Source organism: Eurypyga helias, unplaced genomic scaffold, assembly GCF_000690775.1.
Source record: "Eurypyga helias isolate BGI_N326 unplaced genomic scaffold, ASM69077v1 scaffold17377, whole genome shotgun sequence".
In the NCBI taxonomy this organism is placed as follows: domain Eukaryota; kingdom Metazoa; phylum Chordata; class Aves; order Eurypygiformes; family Eurypygidae; genus Eurypyga; species Eurypyga helias.
This window is the reverse complement of record NW_010262480.1, coordinates 1-16,860: the sequence shown is the minus strand read 5'-3', so window position 1 is coordinate 16,860 and position 16,860 is coordinate 1. Positions and strand designations below refer to the sequence as shown.

Sequence of the window (16,860 nt, the reverse complement as noted above, 5' to 3'; positions counted from 1 at the left end):
GATGAATTGCTTCAAGTAAAATATTTTTTACAGTTAGGTTCTATGTTTTGATACTTACACATACAAAACCAGCTGTAAGTTATATTCAATAAGAAATAATTGCCTTATTCCCTAGAATGCTTTTAAAAAAATTAAAAATCCTGCAAGGATTAAGGCCTCTTTTGTCTGTCCTATAAAATATCCAACAGCTTGGAAGCATTTGATTTGTCTTTCTGAACAGAACAGAGAGAAATCCACATGGCATTTCAGTCCCTTTCTGCCTTTGCAGTGGTGGGGGCTGGAAATAGGCATTTCTAGGCCTATTTCTTCGAGGGTGATGAAGTCCTCCATTACTGTTCTGTTATTTCAGCAGCCGTTTTCTCTTTTTCAGAAGTGCATCTCGAAGAGCCAGCTAAGTAGGAAACAAGAGTGGAATATTCAGGTAAGGAGGCAACATCACTATCACATCAACAACCCTCTTCACTCTCAGAGAAAAACACTAAGAGCTCATCAGCTAAAACTGGGAGCAGTTAACTGGCAGATGCTAACAACCCATGTAGGGACCCATGTCCCTGCCCATGGCAGGGGGCTGGAACTAGATGATCTTTAAGGTCCCTTCCAACCCAAACTGTTCTGGGATTCCATGACCCCACAGCAGAAATGCTGTGCTTATTTAGCTAAACTCAACAGTACAATTAAAGAAAGAGTTGGGCTTCAAAAAACATCAGAATGTTGCAGTACATCATTAGCAAATTGTGTATGATGAAAAAGATTAGAGTAACATAAACTGTTCTTTATCTGACATATTCAATTAGAAGAGCTCAAGAAAAATCTTCAGTGCAGCTAGAGGTAAGTAGGATTAAGTGGCATCTTTTGAAAGAGTTGTAAAGCTCCTTTTCAAGGGGGGAGGAGGGATGCTAGATTTGCTTGTTTGTTTTTTTACAAGGGGCATGTTACTCCCAAGAGACTTTGCTGTGTATTTCAGACATGCTTTACTTGGTAAGGGGGATCTAGCTCTGGACTACAGACAACAGTCCATTTTATTGTACCACCAAAGACGGCAGCAGAACACAGTATCCTACCACTACAGTACTCAAACCCACTTTTAACAACTATTTCCAAATCCTGGTCAACAGAACTGATGCTGTAACCTAACTAGTGAATTAAGAATGAAAGAATTCTTCTATCGCTGTTGAGCTGTTACATTTAAACCCAAAACATTAACTGGGAGTAAGGACTGAAACCATTCAAGGGGGCGTTTTAGAAAGAGTGAGCCAGGTGTTAAGAACCACTGTCAACAGCAGTTTTCAGCAAAGAGCCTGTCTTGGTCATTTGTGACATTCCGTGTGTGCTTTGAGAGCTGGGTTCATGTGGTCAGCCTTACTGGGGGTGATACAGAATGACAGCAGATAAAAAGACTACACAGGATATTAGTCCCAGTTAACAGAAACACTTTAGATGCATGCTCTCTACTGAGTCTATAAACAGTTTCTCTTCCTGCTCTTCGGGCAACAAATTGCAGACAAACATAGATTGTCCTAATGGTATGATCCTGGAAACAACTCGCAAAGGAGGGTTTGTAAAAGAAGCATCTGAATGCACTCTAGCACAAGACAGAACCTAGCAAGACAACACAAAAATTAACACCACACAAACAACACCCACCGCATAATTGGATTATTCTAGTTTTTCTTGGAACGTGTTCAAAGGAGTCCAGTTTTATAACACCCTGTAAAGCCCTGAACTGGCCATCTGCCAGGTTAGATAAAAGGATTGTAAGGCAGATTGTTGTTGTTAGCACAGACTTAACCTGCCAAGGTGAAACACAGCAGGGCAAGGCGGTATGCCGATGCTCTGGCAACAGCAGCTACACGCTACCCCCGGCTGAGGTGCACCACAGGAGCAGGGGGCTCCCTGCCCACACTCCATTCATCCAGCCCATGTCACCCCAGTCACCTAGGGAGCCATATGCTCCCTGCCCCATGCCTTCAGCAGCAAAGCCATCTCCTGAAGTCTCTGCCTTGCCTTTTAGATCTCTCCAGCCACCCTGGGCACAGCTGCTTGCGGGAACACACGGCAGCGGGACTGCCATACACCTGCTTGTAGCCTGTGTACCCTTTCACCGGAGCTGCGGCCAAGCTATAGCTGAGGAAGCAGCAGAGGGCAGCGGCCTCACCACTGAGAGGCACATTGCCAAACTGAAACGATTAGTTTTTTCTGAACGGTCTCAAACAGGTGATAAACAGCATTTAGATCTGTGATTTAAGTACATTTGTGACATGCTGTCAGATGACCTCAAGTCCAGGCCAGGCAAGTCTATAATATGACATCAGCAGGAGAATGGCCAAAGAAAGAATACAGAGAGTGAAGAAACATACTAAAACCTTGTCCAAGAAAACAGCTCCTCCATATGAGGGAGGATCTTTTGTATCACAGGCTTATAGTCAGAGGTTCCAATATGATCTTGATTCATATAAAGGAAAACAAACCACATCACCAGGACCTTCCTAACCTACACATGACTTTGCTTTTGTCAGCCTCTTCTCATTAACATGCATTGAGGACAAAGCCCTGTTGCATTCTTCACCACCACACTCTGCTACGCCTCCTCTGGGGTAGGATTCAAGGGAAGCCACCTAGCCCACAGTCCTTCCCAGCAACTGAAGCATCAAAGTAAACAGCAATGACTTAGGGCACAGGATAGACACCTGCATTATAATTTTACTGCTCAGATTGCCCCATCTGTGTTCAACGTAAAATATTACCTGTTTTTCCCTGAAAGAACGCTTATTTTTTGTCCGGACGCTATGACTGTATCTCATCATCATGAAGTTCTTATTCTTTTTCTTTTCTTTGTTGGAAGAGCTGGCAAATGGGTTAATTCTTGTTTTCTTTTTCACAAATTCTTTTCTGTCTGTTTTTCCAGCCTAGAACAGACAGTGTAATATAACAACAGTGGGTCATTTTCCTTCCCCTACAGTTAAGTGTGTGACAATAAATCCAGGTTCAGTATGACTTTGTGTAGGTTACATGCATTCTTCCATGCTGGCTGTATTAACCCACAGTGAAATCTGGTTATTCTCACAGTCACCTGTGACCAACAAGAGGCTGTTGATATGTTTCAGCCAAGATAGAACAGCAAAAAAACTACACAAAACATTTCTAAAAAGCACAGATGGCAGCTGGGCACCCATCTTACAGATGCAATCCCACCGCCTCCTCCTTCTGCAGCAGACAAACACAACCCCAAATCCAGAAAGACTATAGGAAGTAGCCCAGTTCCTCACCATGGCAGTTGCCAGTCTGGTCTCCTTATCCGACTTAGGCTTCTTATGCAGACGTTCAATATCTCTGAGCGAAAGCAACTCTCCCCTGCAGACACGCAAAAACCAAGAAAAGGCCATCACACACAACATCTCATCTGCCAAGAAAAACAAGATGCCCTCTTGACCCTTTGTCTCTCATCCGTGTCTTACACCACTGTCTTCCTATAAAAACTTGTACACAAGCAGTTCTTGTTCTGACTCTCAGGCTAATCCTTATGCCTGGGACAACCCTTATGGAAGTCTCTCATTACTCTTTTTCAATTCCCACAAAGTTTAAGAAGCCCTGGAGATACAACTGTGCAACTACCGCTACACACCTCCCATGTGCCTATTGGTCTGAATAACCAAAACAGTCTCATGGTTCCACCAGCCTCTCATGTCTTTGGTCCCAGGTATAAACAAATCCCCAGGGCCAGGATCCATTTGGGGCTGTCTGGCTTTTTGCCACCTGTCACCAGCTGATACCAACCAACAGCAGAGCTCTGTGCCCTTCTGCAACTAAAAGCTGAATGACCAGATTATAGGGAAAAGAAAGCACTCAGCAACAGTCCATATCCTACCTGCCCTCCTCCTCCTCCTCATCAATTTCAATATTTTTCCTCTTTGCAGCTTTGCCGGGTGCAGAATTAATTTCCTTGGAAAGCTGGGCAAGACGTATTTTGTGGAAGTCTTCTTGAGTTAGCAGCCTGCTTGTACTGACTGCTGCAGCTTTGGCTTTTCGTTCCTCTATGGGCATGCTTTTAACCTTCTCTGCCTTTTGAAAAAAGCACATAAGAATCATCCAGAGCTTTGCAAACCATTTCTGTGCCGTAATCCATGACCCTCGCCTCCCAGATACCTCTGTAGTAAATAGTGCCTCACTGGTTCTGGTCAAGTTACTCCGCAGTCCTGTATTCATGAGCAGCCACATGAAAGTACAGACCAAGAGAATCTGGTCTGCTATTAACAAGACTCATTTGTATTTGCGGTAAAAGACACTTAGAACTCACCACTTCTTGCTGCTCCTCATCCGAGGAGTGATGCACATCAATCCATTCTCCATCTTCATTATCTTCTTCCTCACTCAGACTAGCACTTTCCCATCCATCTGCTCAAGGGAAGAAGTGCACAGATTCTGCTTAACTGCTTGAGTTGGAAATAACGTAAGATTGGACTGCAGGCTCTCCCCGCCTTTGACACCTGTTCTGCTAGCTGCAGTTATGCCCAGGGACATGCTTACCAAACAGGCAAGCTGTAGGGTCTCTGCATCCCAGCCTCAGAGCTACAGACATTACAGAGACATAAGGTATTTCCCATATCTGACTGCTGTTTGTTGATGATTTTCAGAAGACATCCACAGTTGGACAGACCAGCAGCTTCCACGCTTTCCCACGGGCAAGTTCAGCTACTAAATTCCGCGCAGCTTGCAACCGAATCAGCGCTATTCACAAAACTTCAGCTTTGATTTCTCAGCACACCCACATCACACGCACATTCAGCTATGGACACCCATTTTTCTAGTGTTGACTGCACATGGCAGTATGAGATCTTTGAAAACACACACCTACACAGACTGTTTAAAACAGATGGTGTGTCCTGTCACCACTGTGAGCTGCGGTCACCTGAACACATGTATTACGAGCTTCCAACACACCTCGAATAACGGTGACCAGAGCCTTTATGGGAAATGGATTTATGTACACCTCTCACTCAAAACCAAGCCAGCCACAGAAAATACTCAAAGCAGCTTGCAAGAAGTCAGTGTTGCAGCAAGCAGTACCATACTGCTATGCTTCGCAAAGCTTAACTCTCATTGAAGTTAAGATCTTCAAGACAGTGTGTTTGGGACGGTCTCTGATGAAACAGTAGTTAGAGATGCTAATCCTTATTACCCTGTTCAGTAACCATGTTCCCCACTCCCTGCCATCTAAACCAAGGAGAAGAGCAATGCATATACAGCAAAGTTACCTTCTACACCATATGCCTTGCTCAAACTGACTTGTGTGCTAAGTTATCAGCTTCAGAAATGGAAGCAAAGAATGTTGTCCTAATCGCTGCATTCCCATGCCTAAGGAACATGAAATGTCACAGTGTTTATTCAATCCCCCAATACACCTCCACTGCAGCGTTCCCAATGCCCTCAGGCTTGACTTGCCAATCTCTTCCAGCTTGACTTTTAAGTCCCTCCCCGTTTTTTTTCCTGGCTCAGGCAGGGGCTCCAGGCTGTGTGGACAATTCACACAGGATTGAAGTAAAGAAGCCAAGCACTACTTCAGAGTGCTATTTCAGTGATTTATAATATGCAACAAAAACTTTTCCTTAGAAATAGCTGAGCATATGGAGCTTCATAGCTGTACAATGTCTGTCCCCCTGCTTTTCCATCACATAGTGTCTATCATACAGGATAGATTTAGTTTGGATATCAGGAAGAAGTTCTTCCCGGAGAGGGTGGTGAGGCACTGGAACAGGTTGCCCAGAGAAGCTGTGGATGCCCCATCCCTGGAAGTGTTCAAGGCCAGGCTGGATGAGGCTTTGAGCAACCTGGTCTAGGGGAAGGTGTCCCTGCCCATGGCAGGGGGGTTGGAACTGGATGGTCTTTAAGGGCCCTTCCCACCCAAACCGTTCTGTGATACAAGTAATACACAGTAACAAACTTTACTGCATAAATTGCAGTCACTCAGGGATAGCATCAGTGCCTCTTAATGGACCAATACAGATGCGTACAAGCCATGCAGCATTTGACAGCAGCAAGTGACCTGCATTAACAACAACTAGTTCTATGTCCAACTAACATCTTAAGTGACAGCGATGCTCAAAATTGAAGTGGTAAAGAAAATACGCCAACCTTCCTCTTGGCTTCCTCCCTTTTCCTTCTGACATTCAACATCCAGTACTTCTGCTCCTGGAATATAATCTTTGGCATCCAGTTCTCCATATTCATGAATCCTGGCTTCCACCGAAGCCTCAGTAGGTTTACCCTGTCAACAAAGTCAACAAAATACATGTTAAACAGGCTGATATTTCAATGCCCACAAATCCAAGAAAAAAATCTGGGGGAGAGGAGAGTGGGCATGGAAAAAGTCAACTCTGCCTGATGAAATAAGAAAAGATGTCAAATTACTGAAAAGTTGCACAAACTCTAGGAAGACAGTCAAGCTTCTGTAGCATGATCCTTCTGTCAAGGAGTTGGATAAATGTGACCCGAGGAAATCTGAAATAAGAGCACGTCACATCAAAGGCAGCAAGAGAGCAGGCAGGGGAAAACTCAGGCATGATTCCACCGCATTCTCAAAAGGCTACGAGAACAGCTCTCATCATCATTTTTGAGCAGGAGCCCATGTTTATGGTGAATGCAATACACACAAACCTACACTTACCCTGAATTTCTTCTGCAGCATCTCTGGATTCAGAGAACGGAAAAGGTGGATGAGAGTTCTTGCAGACATCATCACATCTACCCAGAAAAAAGGAGTCAGGAGTAAGTACAGAAAAAGCAGAATTCTGAGCAACCTGAAAGCCCACTCAGATTATAAGTATTTACAGACTGCTCATGCCTTTTCTGAACTTAAAGTTTCTTCTGATCTCCCCAATGCAGGATTCAGCTCTTCCTCAGGGCTACATCTGTACTAGCAAGCAGTTTCCCTACCAGTTTCCCTGCCATAACTACCCTTAACTGTTTTGTCTCCCACGTATATACGCTCTAAATACAAAGAAACGCAACATCTTGAGAAAATTATACCTCTCAGCCCACATAAGAAAACAATGAAGACATCACCATTAGGAGGGCTGTGACAATGGACAACCAGATGACACAGGAGGAAAAAAGATGTTCAAGTCAAATCCACGTCATACACTTACTCTTATTTTTATGAGTCTTGTACTGAACAAGGTCTTGGAGCAGATCTTCAGTCATGGCTAATGGGCATCTCGCAGTGATTTCTTTTATTGCATTGATGCTGAAAAAATGGAAGTGAATTATTTTCTGACCACCACAGCTGGGAAAGGCTCACGCTGGCCCAGCAATACACCGAATTATCTGGAACTTGAAGAACCTTATGTAACGTTTAGTGTATCAGAGGACAACATCACAAGGAGCGCTCTGTGCCATGGTTTTCCAAAACCCTCCCTCTTTGGCCCATACTCTACTCCCCAGCTGTTATTTTGCCCGATCCTAGGCCGCAGGATCCTGCAACTGAAGCCTGGGTGCAAGCATACAGGAAAAGTACTCGATCACTCACCAGGTGAACAAAAAAATTGGAAAAAAAACCCTCAAGAAAGAGTTCTGGAGTCAACCGTGAGCAGGCTAAGGACAGTACAACAGTATGTGTGAGTACCCGTGCGCTCACACAAGTTCCCTTTTAAACCATCTTCATGCATGCGTTTCGTTTGCTAAATACCTGGACCAAAACCATGCCAAGAGGCAAAGGAATAGCTCGCAAAATATTCACGTCTACACACAATAGTCTGCCCTGTGGAGTGCTCCATCTTCAAGGACAGATCAGCACTCCCCTACATTTACTGATCATTCTCTACTCCACTTCCACCACAGCTTTCCCAAATAGCTCTCCTGACTAGCCAAAAAAGCACGCTGCAGTTGCACTAACAGCAACATTTACATGTGTCAGTAGTGACATTTCATCCACAGAACACTGGAGTTGAGAGTCCTGAGCTATGATGCTAGCCACTCACTGAGCACATACAAATACATCAATTCACAGACAGGAGGTCTGCCCTCAAGGTACAGCTAATACCCAGGAAGGAAACAAAGTGCAAAACCAAATGAGAAAGAAAAAAAAAAATTTGCACCATTACGAAATCCAGAAACTTAGTCATGGCACTAAGCACAGAAACCCACCACCAGTCTGGGGAACTCAAAACATCGCCAACACAAAATCAACACAAAATAAGGGAAGGTGATGCTGAGATCCTGTCCTGACTGGGTTCTACTCAAGCAGGTTCTTGAAGGCATATTACGAATGGCAGGAATAAGTTGGAGGTGGCTTAAGAAAGATATTTTTCAACATTCAGTGAGCGTTTTACAGTTTTTGTAAGATTCTGTACCCACCCTACGGTCATGACCTCCCCAGAATTCTTGTCAGTGACAAAGTTGTTGGCAATGGTCATTAACACCGACTGGATAATCTGAAAATAAGAAAAAAAGGTTAAATAATCCTAACGCGTATTTAATAATATTGTAAAAATGATCCCACATTATTAACAGACAACAGAGCCCTTTTCACAGAAAGGCAGAGCTCAGGACTTGGCACTGTAGCCTGCAAGTATTTTCTAGACACGATTTCTCTTGCCGAAATGAAGACATCGGGCATGGTGTGGGTTGTTTTTTCCCCTTTACACAAAACCATCCCTTGGAACTCGCAGAAGTAGCCCAAACTACCACAAGCTTTTAAAGAGAAAGGGTGTTCAGAAAGATTTCCTTTTTGCTCTCCCCAGGAATGCACTCAGTTGCATTTCCATGCCGACCTGCTCTCCGTTTTTAACATCACCGAACAGAGGGGAGTACTGACCTCGGGCGGTACCAGCTGGTGCGAAGCCTGTGCGGCAAACAGAAGAATCTTTGTCACTTCTGGAAGAAAAGCAAAGCGGGAAGAAGATGCCAAAGTATATTGCTGCAGCTTTCTCCAGCCAACGAATCTGGAATCAAACCAGCTACCTCAACAAGCTGCTCAGCCCCAGTCTCAATGCCATTTCAGCCCTGGGACAACTATTCCTCCTCTCCCACCAAGCATTAGGAACTCATCTGGTCTCCACCCCAGCAGCAGTGCAGGCCATCAGTAGCCAGCCAAGATGAAAACAAATGCTCTAGCACGAGAGTGAAACGTCAGTAAACCTAAGCAGCAAAATGCAGTCATGCTTTGCTCAACTAGCCAGGATTTGCAAGGAATTAGGGATTCAGTAGACTCCTTCTATTCCATTGCTGGAGTTTCTCAAATGCTCAGGCAGGGAGCAGTGAGTGCACAGCTTCCACAGGAGTCCGAAGCGCGTTGCACTTCTGGCAGTCAGGGTCTTTCACTTCCTTGATCCACACTCTCCACACTACTCCTACTTCCTACTAATAAACTGCTACCTATTCATTTACTGCACCACTCCTAAGAAGTGACGGTACACGTGACATGACGACGAGCAGTGTTACCTACTAGTAGCTACTTACCTCTCTGATGGGGCTGTAGGAATCTCTGAACAAAGGGGTAGAAGTTAAAAAGAAAGAGCTGCAGGAAAGAATTAAGTTGTAACAGATTAGCTTCTTGTCGTTTACCTTGAGGCCACCTTCCTAGGCTGATATCCTGTAAACCAGTGATTCCATAAATGCCTTAGATTTTATTGCATGACATATCTCCTGTCCCAAGTTTGATATACGTGGAGATGAGGAAATGACTTGTACAAAGGAAATACAAGACTCAATCCCAAGATCTGAAATCCAGAATGGTTCTTGTCAGACTGGACAGAACTCAAATCAGGGCATCCTGCTGCCCCACCCTACAGCGTACCACCTTCCTCTACCTCAGGGACACAGCCCTCTCTCCCAAAACAGAAAGAGACAAGTCATTTCAATCATGAGGCTGTACCTCAGAGTGCTGTTCATGACCAAGTGCGGGACTCCTTTGAGGAACCTCCCAGGAGCATGCAGACCTTGAAAAAGCCACGTTCTCCCCTGTCTGTTAAGGACAGCTCAGCTATTCCAGACCAAGAGCTTTCTCTAGCAGAACTCAGTACCACGCAAGTCTACACCACTGTGCCATCCCATGAGGCCCACTGCCAACCCCCTCACCATACATCTGCACTTATCAACAGAGAAAAACTAAAGCTCATTTTCCGGAGGCACAAGGCCAGGGCACACCACCACCCAAACCAGGCTGACTACTATCAGACCACTCTAACGTTATCAGAGCACGTACCTCGTGTATTCCAACTAGCCTAGATATTAGGTCCATGAGCATCATCTTCACTTCAAATCGTTCCTTGCAGTTCTCCAGCTGCTTCAGCAGTTTCTCTGCAAAGTCTAGAAGAAGCAGTAACAGATCTGTGGTAGACTTAAAAGAGCACAATGCAGAACTCAGCTGGGTTTTCTGCTCACATGCCTAGGTCTAAAGCCGTGTACTGGTTCCAAGAGGACAACCAGCTAAAGTTGCACAGCATCCTAAGCACAGGGTCAGCATTTAAAGCTAGAGGTTAAGACACACATTGGGTTCAACTGAAAAACAAAATCCCCAGAGGTTCATTAGATCAGACTAAGACCAAGTCAAGTGATACTAGAGAAACATCAGACTAGTAACAGAACTACATTTTTGTAATGTAAAAGCTACAGCAAACTACTCCTCTTTCACCAACTTATGGCCTTCGCACATACAAGAAAGAGGTAGAGCACCATGTCCTGATCTGTAGTAACCTGAAGCAGATGATGTAATATTGTTCGTTCCTTGTCTGACTATCTCCAAATGTTCCATGACAACAAGCACAACAGGATTATCTCACTTCCTCCAAGTGCTACGAAAGCACAAGTGCTCTTGTTGCCCAGAGAAGCTGTGGATGCCCCATCCCTGGAGGTGTTCAGGGCCAGAACAGCTCAAAGCTGGATGAAGCTTTGAGCAACCTGCTCTAGTGGAAGGTGTCCCTGCCCATGGCAGGGGGGTTGTAACTAGATGGTCTATAAGGTCCCTTCCAACCCAAACCATTCTGTGATTCTGTGAAACTCTAGGGTACAGCCAAGTATCACATTGTCACACTTGTATCTACTTGTCACTGACATTGCATCTCAGCCTCCCTGTCTGGGATGAACACATAACTCGAACAGAGGAAAAAACACAGCGCACGCTTACCTTGGGGATCGTGGATCAAGTGAATCGCAGAGAAGTTGAACACCTCTGGCTTGCTCTTCTTCTTCTGTTTCTGCATGGCAAAAAGAATTCAAGAGACATTTTTTTCTTTGCATGAAAAAGCTGCAAGTCCTTCAGTTTCAGGCTGCTGCTGAAAGCTGCTATTTATCATTCTTCCCTTCAAAGAGAGGCACTTCGATTTTAACAAGTAAGCTACCCCTCTTTTCAACTGCACAGGGTGCTCTGCCCCCTGACCTAAGAGGCAGCAGGAGCTGCATCATGAAGTTACCTATAGTCATCAAGGCACTACATCCTCTAAAGTAGGGGACCACACAAAGGGTACCCAGACCAGAACTAATCCATAACTTAGACTCTAAATCTGTTTCAAAACAGCTCTTTTCCAGGCTAACATGGCATATGCCGACCAATAGACACTAGAACACCTTAGGAGCTTTACCTACAAGAGACGACAAAAGATAGCTAAGTCAACAGGGGCAACACATTTCTGCACTTGAAGGATTAAGATAGCTAAGTCAACAGGGGCAACACAACATTTCTGCACTTGAAGGATTAAACTGAAATGTTGGCAAGTTAGACGCCACTCCTCACCTTGAGGACCTTCATCGCTTTTTCCAGTTTCTTCTTCCGCTTGGTGGTTTTCTTATTAGTTGCATACCGCATCATCAGGTCTCTGGCCGTGGGAACATCATCCTTGAGAAAGAAGGCAAGGAAGACAAGACTCAGGTGACATCAGGCTTCAAATGGGAGTTAGAGAAACAAAAAGTATCAATATTTTTCAGGATCATGTACGACATTTGAAAACTCTCCTTCCTCCTAAATTTCACCATAGAGAAATACTAAGATTTAAATCCCAATTCCACAGGACCAGCCACATAGCTACGTGCAAGAGATCAAGAACACCTGCCAGCACAGCAACACAGCACTTTTGACAGCTGGTTAGAGTGTACTGTTCAGTCACAGACAAGCAACTACACCCTCTATTAAGAGGTTCTAAACAGAAATTCTGTTGGGTTATCAGCCTTCTCAAGGTAACCAAACTATGTATGTTTGTACATAAATAGGAAGTGGAGCACAGCACGGAAAACTGAAAACAGAAAGGAAAGCTAAAAACTAAACCAGCTTCCAACTCACAGGTAAAAGCCTCTTCCCACAACTCCACATTACACATCTAGCAATTCATGTCTTCACAAACCAGACCATACGCTTCGGTCTTCCGAGTAAAGTATTTCCAAAAAAAATTGCTTCCTTCACAAGGAGAAGGGGCAAGCAAAGGAGCTCTTAGCATTAGTCTTCAGACACACAGCAAAGGCATCCTGCTATCAGCTGGGGCCAGCTGTCAAAAACACTGACCTTTATAGAGCAGAGAAACCTTGGGAGGAAACAAGCTGGAAAACTAATTAACACAGAAGTGGACCGACTGGCAGACCCACGGTCACTAGGATGACAGAACTACTGGAGTTGGAAGAACGGAGAGGAGAAGATTTAATCACAACACCCACCTCAGATTCTGAGTCACTGTCTTGTTTCTCATCTTCATCCTTCCCAAGAAAGAACTTCAAACTAGCAACTAATACCTGAAAAGCAGAGTAAGTTTATATAGGACAGGAAAAACAGACAAGAGTATGTACGACAGCCCTACATCCACGTATTAAGTTACGTGAAGACTCCCCCAATTTCTCATAGGCACAGTTATGAACAGAAAGCAAAACAAACCAGACTGAAAGCCATAGGTGTTCTAGAGACACAGTCAATTTCTGCAGCACATCCTCAACAGTCAGAGGCACGCAAAGAGTCAAGAAGCAGCAGGGCTTCCACAATGCCCAGAGCAAGTCTGAAGATGCAAGTTCCTATCATTCTGCAAAACAATTTAACTCTAATTGCTCCATGTCAATGTTATTAGGAACTCCTGTACAGTTGATACCCCAGACAGAAGTTCGGGGTTCTGAGCACTATTAGTTTATATGGGTTGGTTGGGGATGGGGAAACGTTTGTCAGTTTTGGTTGGTTGGTTTTTATTGAATGGAACAGCTTTTGGACCTTCAGACTGGAAGAACTTGTCTTAAACCATAAAACAAGTTTTTAAAACCTCCAGCACTGCAGAACTGACACAGGTGATGGAAGGTCTAAGACGCACTCAGGCCCCAGGCAGGATAGCAGCTCTTCGTGTCTAACAAATCAAAGCCATATGGTGCTGATCATAAGGAGGCGATATTCTGGCAGTCTCTTCTGAGCAGCAGTGGCAAGTACACACACCCTCCCCATCCCAGCCTGCACTTCTTACAAGACAAGCTTCCCACTCTGCTTCTCTGTACTAAGAGCCAAACACCGCCCCCTCCCGCAACACAAGTGGCATTTTGAAATTAAAGTAAGCAGAAGACAAACCATCAGTGAAGCCTGGTGGCGATTATAGCACCAAAATAAAAAGTTGCCTCCACAGGAAAAACGGAGCTTAGGTAGCATGGAGTTTCATCAAGCGATTTCTGTTCTCACCTTTGTCACTTTGGAAAAGCAGGCGGTTGTGATGACATTTACCGTTTTGGCATCATTCCTGGAATAAAGCAAAATGGTACCTTTTACTTGAAGTTTGGCAATTTCAAGTCATTCTCCAAAAATTAAGTTTCACGTAACGTGACTCCTAACAATCAGGGCGCCTCATGAGAATTGAGTTTCTCAATGAGCCATGTAGATTTCCAAACAAAGAAGTTAAGCCTCTGTCATTTTTATTCTTCCAAAACTGCAGCAGCTCCACCTAAATGAACAGACACACTTGTGTTTCATTTAGTTCATCCTGTGACTGAAGAGACAGAGAGAAGAATCTCCAGTAAAATAAATTGAAGACAGACTACCACTTTTTCCACTGATAAAAAGAAAATAACCCCAAGCCAGGGTTAAAAAAAAAATATCAGTGCAGAATTCTAACTTCTTAGAAAATCAACTGGATAGTTGAGAAGCTGTGCGCTAAAAATAGAGATTTCTAAGAAATAAAGCTGCAGGAATTGATTTGATTTTATACAAAGTCTCACGTTCTTACAAACCTACTTAGTAAAACTGCAAGAAGCCTTTACCTTTCAGCAACATTATTTTCCAGCAGTCCCTGTTTTCTCTCCCTTGAAACAATCTATTCTAATCTTTGGAAATACTGCTCACTGGCAGCATCACTCGTTCCATTTCTACCTCTCTCTACAGCTCACTTCTGTGCAAGGACCAAGAGCAGCAGAGGAGTTACAAACTGAAGCTTGTAAGCCTTTAACATGTTTTTGCAGTCAAGAAGCAAGCAGGAACGAACAGACTACCATATTCTCATGCAATTCAGTGCTGGGTAACATCTGTGTTCTGTAACACAACAGAAGAATCCACCAGTATTAGGTACAAGGCAGTAACTGAGAGTACTCGGTGTGCTTTTACTCCTTTCTGTACTTATCTAGGCAACCATTTTTCAGGCTGCTATCTTCTAAAATAGGAGCTATATCATAGCTTCACAAAAAAGCCCTAAAACACCCGTTAGGCCAGTCATCTAGAATGAACTTAAAATTTAAGAGAGCAAGAAAAAACCCCAAACCAAAATCCCCCTTTGCAATGTTGTGCAAATATGCCAATATTAGCAGCTTTTAGTGCAAAAGCTCAGAAAAGCAGACCGCACACAGCTTCTGCTTCCAACGCAATACATACAATTTACATACCATTTTCAACTAAAATGTCAAAGATTTAACCTACATAACTCTTGAAACTTCACGCAAGGCAGTATTTCTTCCCAGCTAACTTACCCTGCGCAGAATACAGCTCCACCATAACACAAAGAGGATAAGCCTCTTGCAGTCGCGGCCCCCCAGCGTTACATTTCGCACTGCATGCCATGGGGGATGTTGGGACGGCTGCCTCACGATAAACGGGGAAGCGGTACGAGCCGGCCAGACCTACCAAATATTCCTTCTGTACAGTTCAATCATCACGTCCAGAGATATCTTGGCAGCAGTGGGATTGCTGTCTCTCAACATGGTGTACATGAAGTTCTGCAGTGTCTGAGAGAAGTTTGACAATACTTAAGTCTTTCACAACGTCAAGAGGTTGAATGGAAGTGTATCCGAAAGCTAAAATACTCACTGTGTTTACTTTATTGTTTTTGTGTTTAGCATTGACATTCTTGATGTCCGACACGATGTGAGTATACAGGGTCTGTAACGGGAGAGATCTTGGGGAGTAATTTACACCAGCCATGCAGAGAACAACGCACTGCCATTCCCCCAAACTCTCAAAGTATTAGAATGAGACCACACGAGTCACCACCAAAATATTCTTTTCCCTTTTAGATTCCAGCTGGATAAACAACAAAAAGTTACCCTGTAAAGACTCGTGTATGCTTTACTGTTGTGTATTTGAAAAGCATACTTGATTTACAGTGCAAACAGTGAGGCGGGAAAACGAACACCATGAAATAGGCCTTAAAAAGAAGTCCCGCCCCTGCTTCATTCCAGCCCATTCTGACGGCCGGCGTAGCAATTCTGACGGCAGAACGCAAGGAGTTTCGCCTTCACGGCAGCGAACCTGAAACGCGGCTCTAACTAGCAGCTGAGGTTCTCAGAGAATTCAGTAAGGCCTTGCTCTGACAGCAACCTGCCCGGGGTTTTCACCTGCAGACACACCCAAGCTGCTCGATTCCGAAGGCCCGCAACGGCACAGGAACCACGTCTGCAGCAGCTAACCCAAAGTGCAGATCGAGTCCTGCCTCTGGCACTGCCAGCTGCTGACAAAGCAGAGCTACTGGGACCTTCCTCGCTTTGCTACCAAGGAAAGGAGAACAGCTGCCTACCAACGCTGCGTTACTTCTGGCAAACTGGTCCAAACCCACCGGAAATCAAGCCTGGTTTTTATAAGCACAGCTTACTTTTCGTAGAAGCTTATCATGACACCGCAGCAGCTGAAAGAAGAGCTCCAGCAAACTTGTTGGATTTATCAGATTCTTGTTCCTTAACAAGATTAAAGCCTTACAAAAGGTCTGTAAGAGAGAAACAAGGAATGCGAACCAAAATTTCATAACAACTCCCCGCTTCCCGTCTTTATTAAAAACCCAAAAAGCAAACTGTCAGCTCGACAGTAAACGGCACATTTTAAGCACAGGACAGGGCCTGCCTCAAAAGGCCTTTCGGTGTGGGCCTTACCATGCGCAGGTCAGCGTCCAGCACCGTGTGGTGGTAGGAGAGCAGCTCCTTCAGCTGCTGGGGGAAGCTGGCCATGTGCTCTGGGTAGCAGTGGGCAACCTGCGGGGAGACAGACCCAGCTGAACTCTCTGCTGGAAACCCTGGGAGGGGGTGAGACATGGCGAGCGACGGCTCGTACCCCAGCAATTTAATATAGGGCAAAGTTAGTTATTATCCATGTCCCCATGCAAGAGGTACCTTGCCATTAAGAAACCCTTTGACAAACCGTACGAGATGCTCAGAAGAACACCGTCTGTCCCTGGAAAGGGGCAGTACCGCCACGCACGGTTTTACTGCAACTCCCCCAGGGCTACAGCAGCCCAGCGAGGTGAAACGCAACCGGCCGCACCCGCCCCCCCCCCATGGCAATGGCTCGGGGGCGGTCGAAGGGCTCCCGGCCCTTCGGAAGGGCAGCGGCTTACCTGCGCCAGGAACATCACCAGCTCGGCCAGCTCCTTACTGGGCTTGTCCGGTTGGAAGGTGAAAATCTCCACATGGGACTGGTAGTGGTGGTACTGCTGGAGAAAC

At 44.9% G+C, this 16,860-nt stretch overlaps 1 protein-coding gene across 1 annotated transcript; it reads right to left on the bottom strand.

Annotated features, from left to right (window-relative positions):
- Nucleotides 1-302: 302 nt before the first annotated feature.
- Nucleotides 303-16,856, bottom strand: SDAD1 (SDA1 domain containing 1; the record flags this gene model as incomplete). Its single annotated transcript, XM_010155747.1, has 21 exons — nucleotides 303-391; nucleotides 2,745-2,906; nucleotides 3,267-3,351; nucleotides 3,866-4,059; nucleotides 4,295-4,392; nucleotides 6,130-6,262; nucleotides 6,662-6,738; nucleotides 7,143-7,240; nucleotides 8,350-8,426; nucleotides 8,810-8,868; nucleotides 9,454-9,511; nucleotides 10,199-10,302; nucleotides 11,120-11,189; nucleotides 11,726-11,827; nucleotides 12,637-12,711; nucleotides 13,628-13,685; nucleotides 15,056-15,156; nucleotides 15,239-15,310; nucleotides 16,020-16,130; nucleotides 16,294-16,392; nucleotides 16,755-16,856. Coding segments are annotated over 21 exons (1,986 nt in total), but the record flags the coding sequence as incomplete, so codon positions are not given.
- Nucleotides 16,857-16,860: the final 4 nt, after the last annotated feature.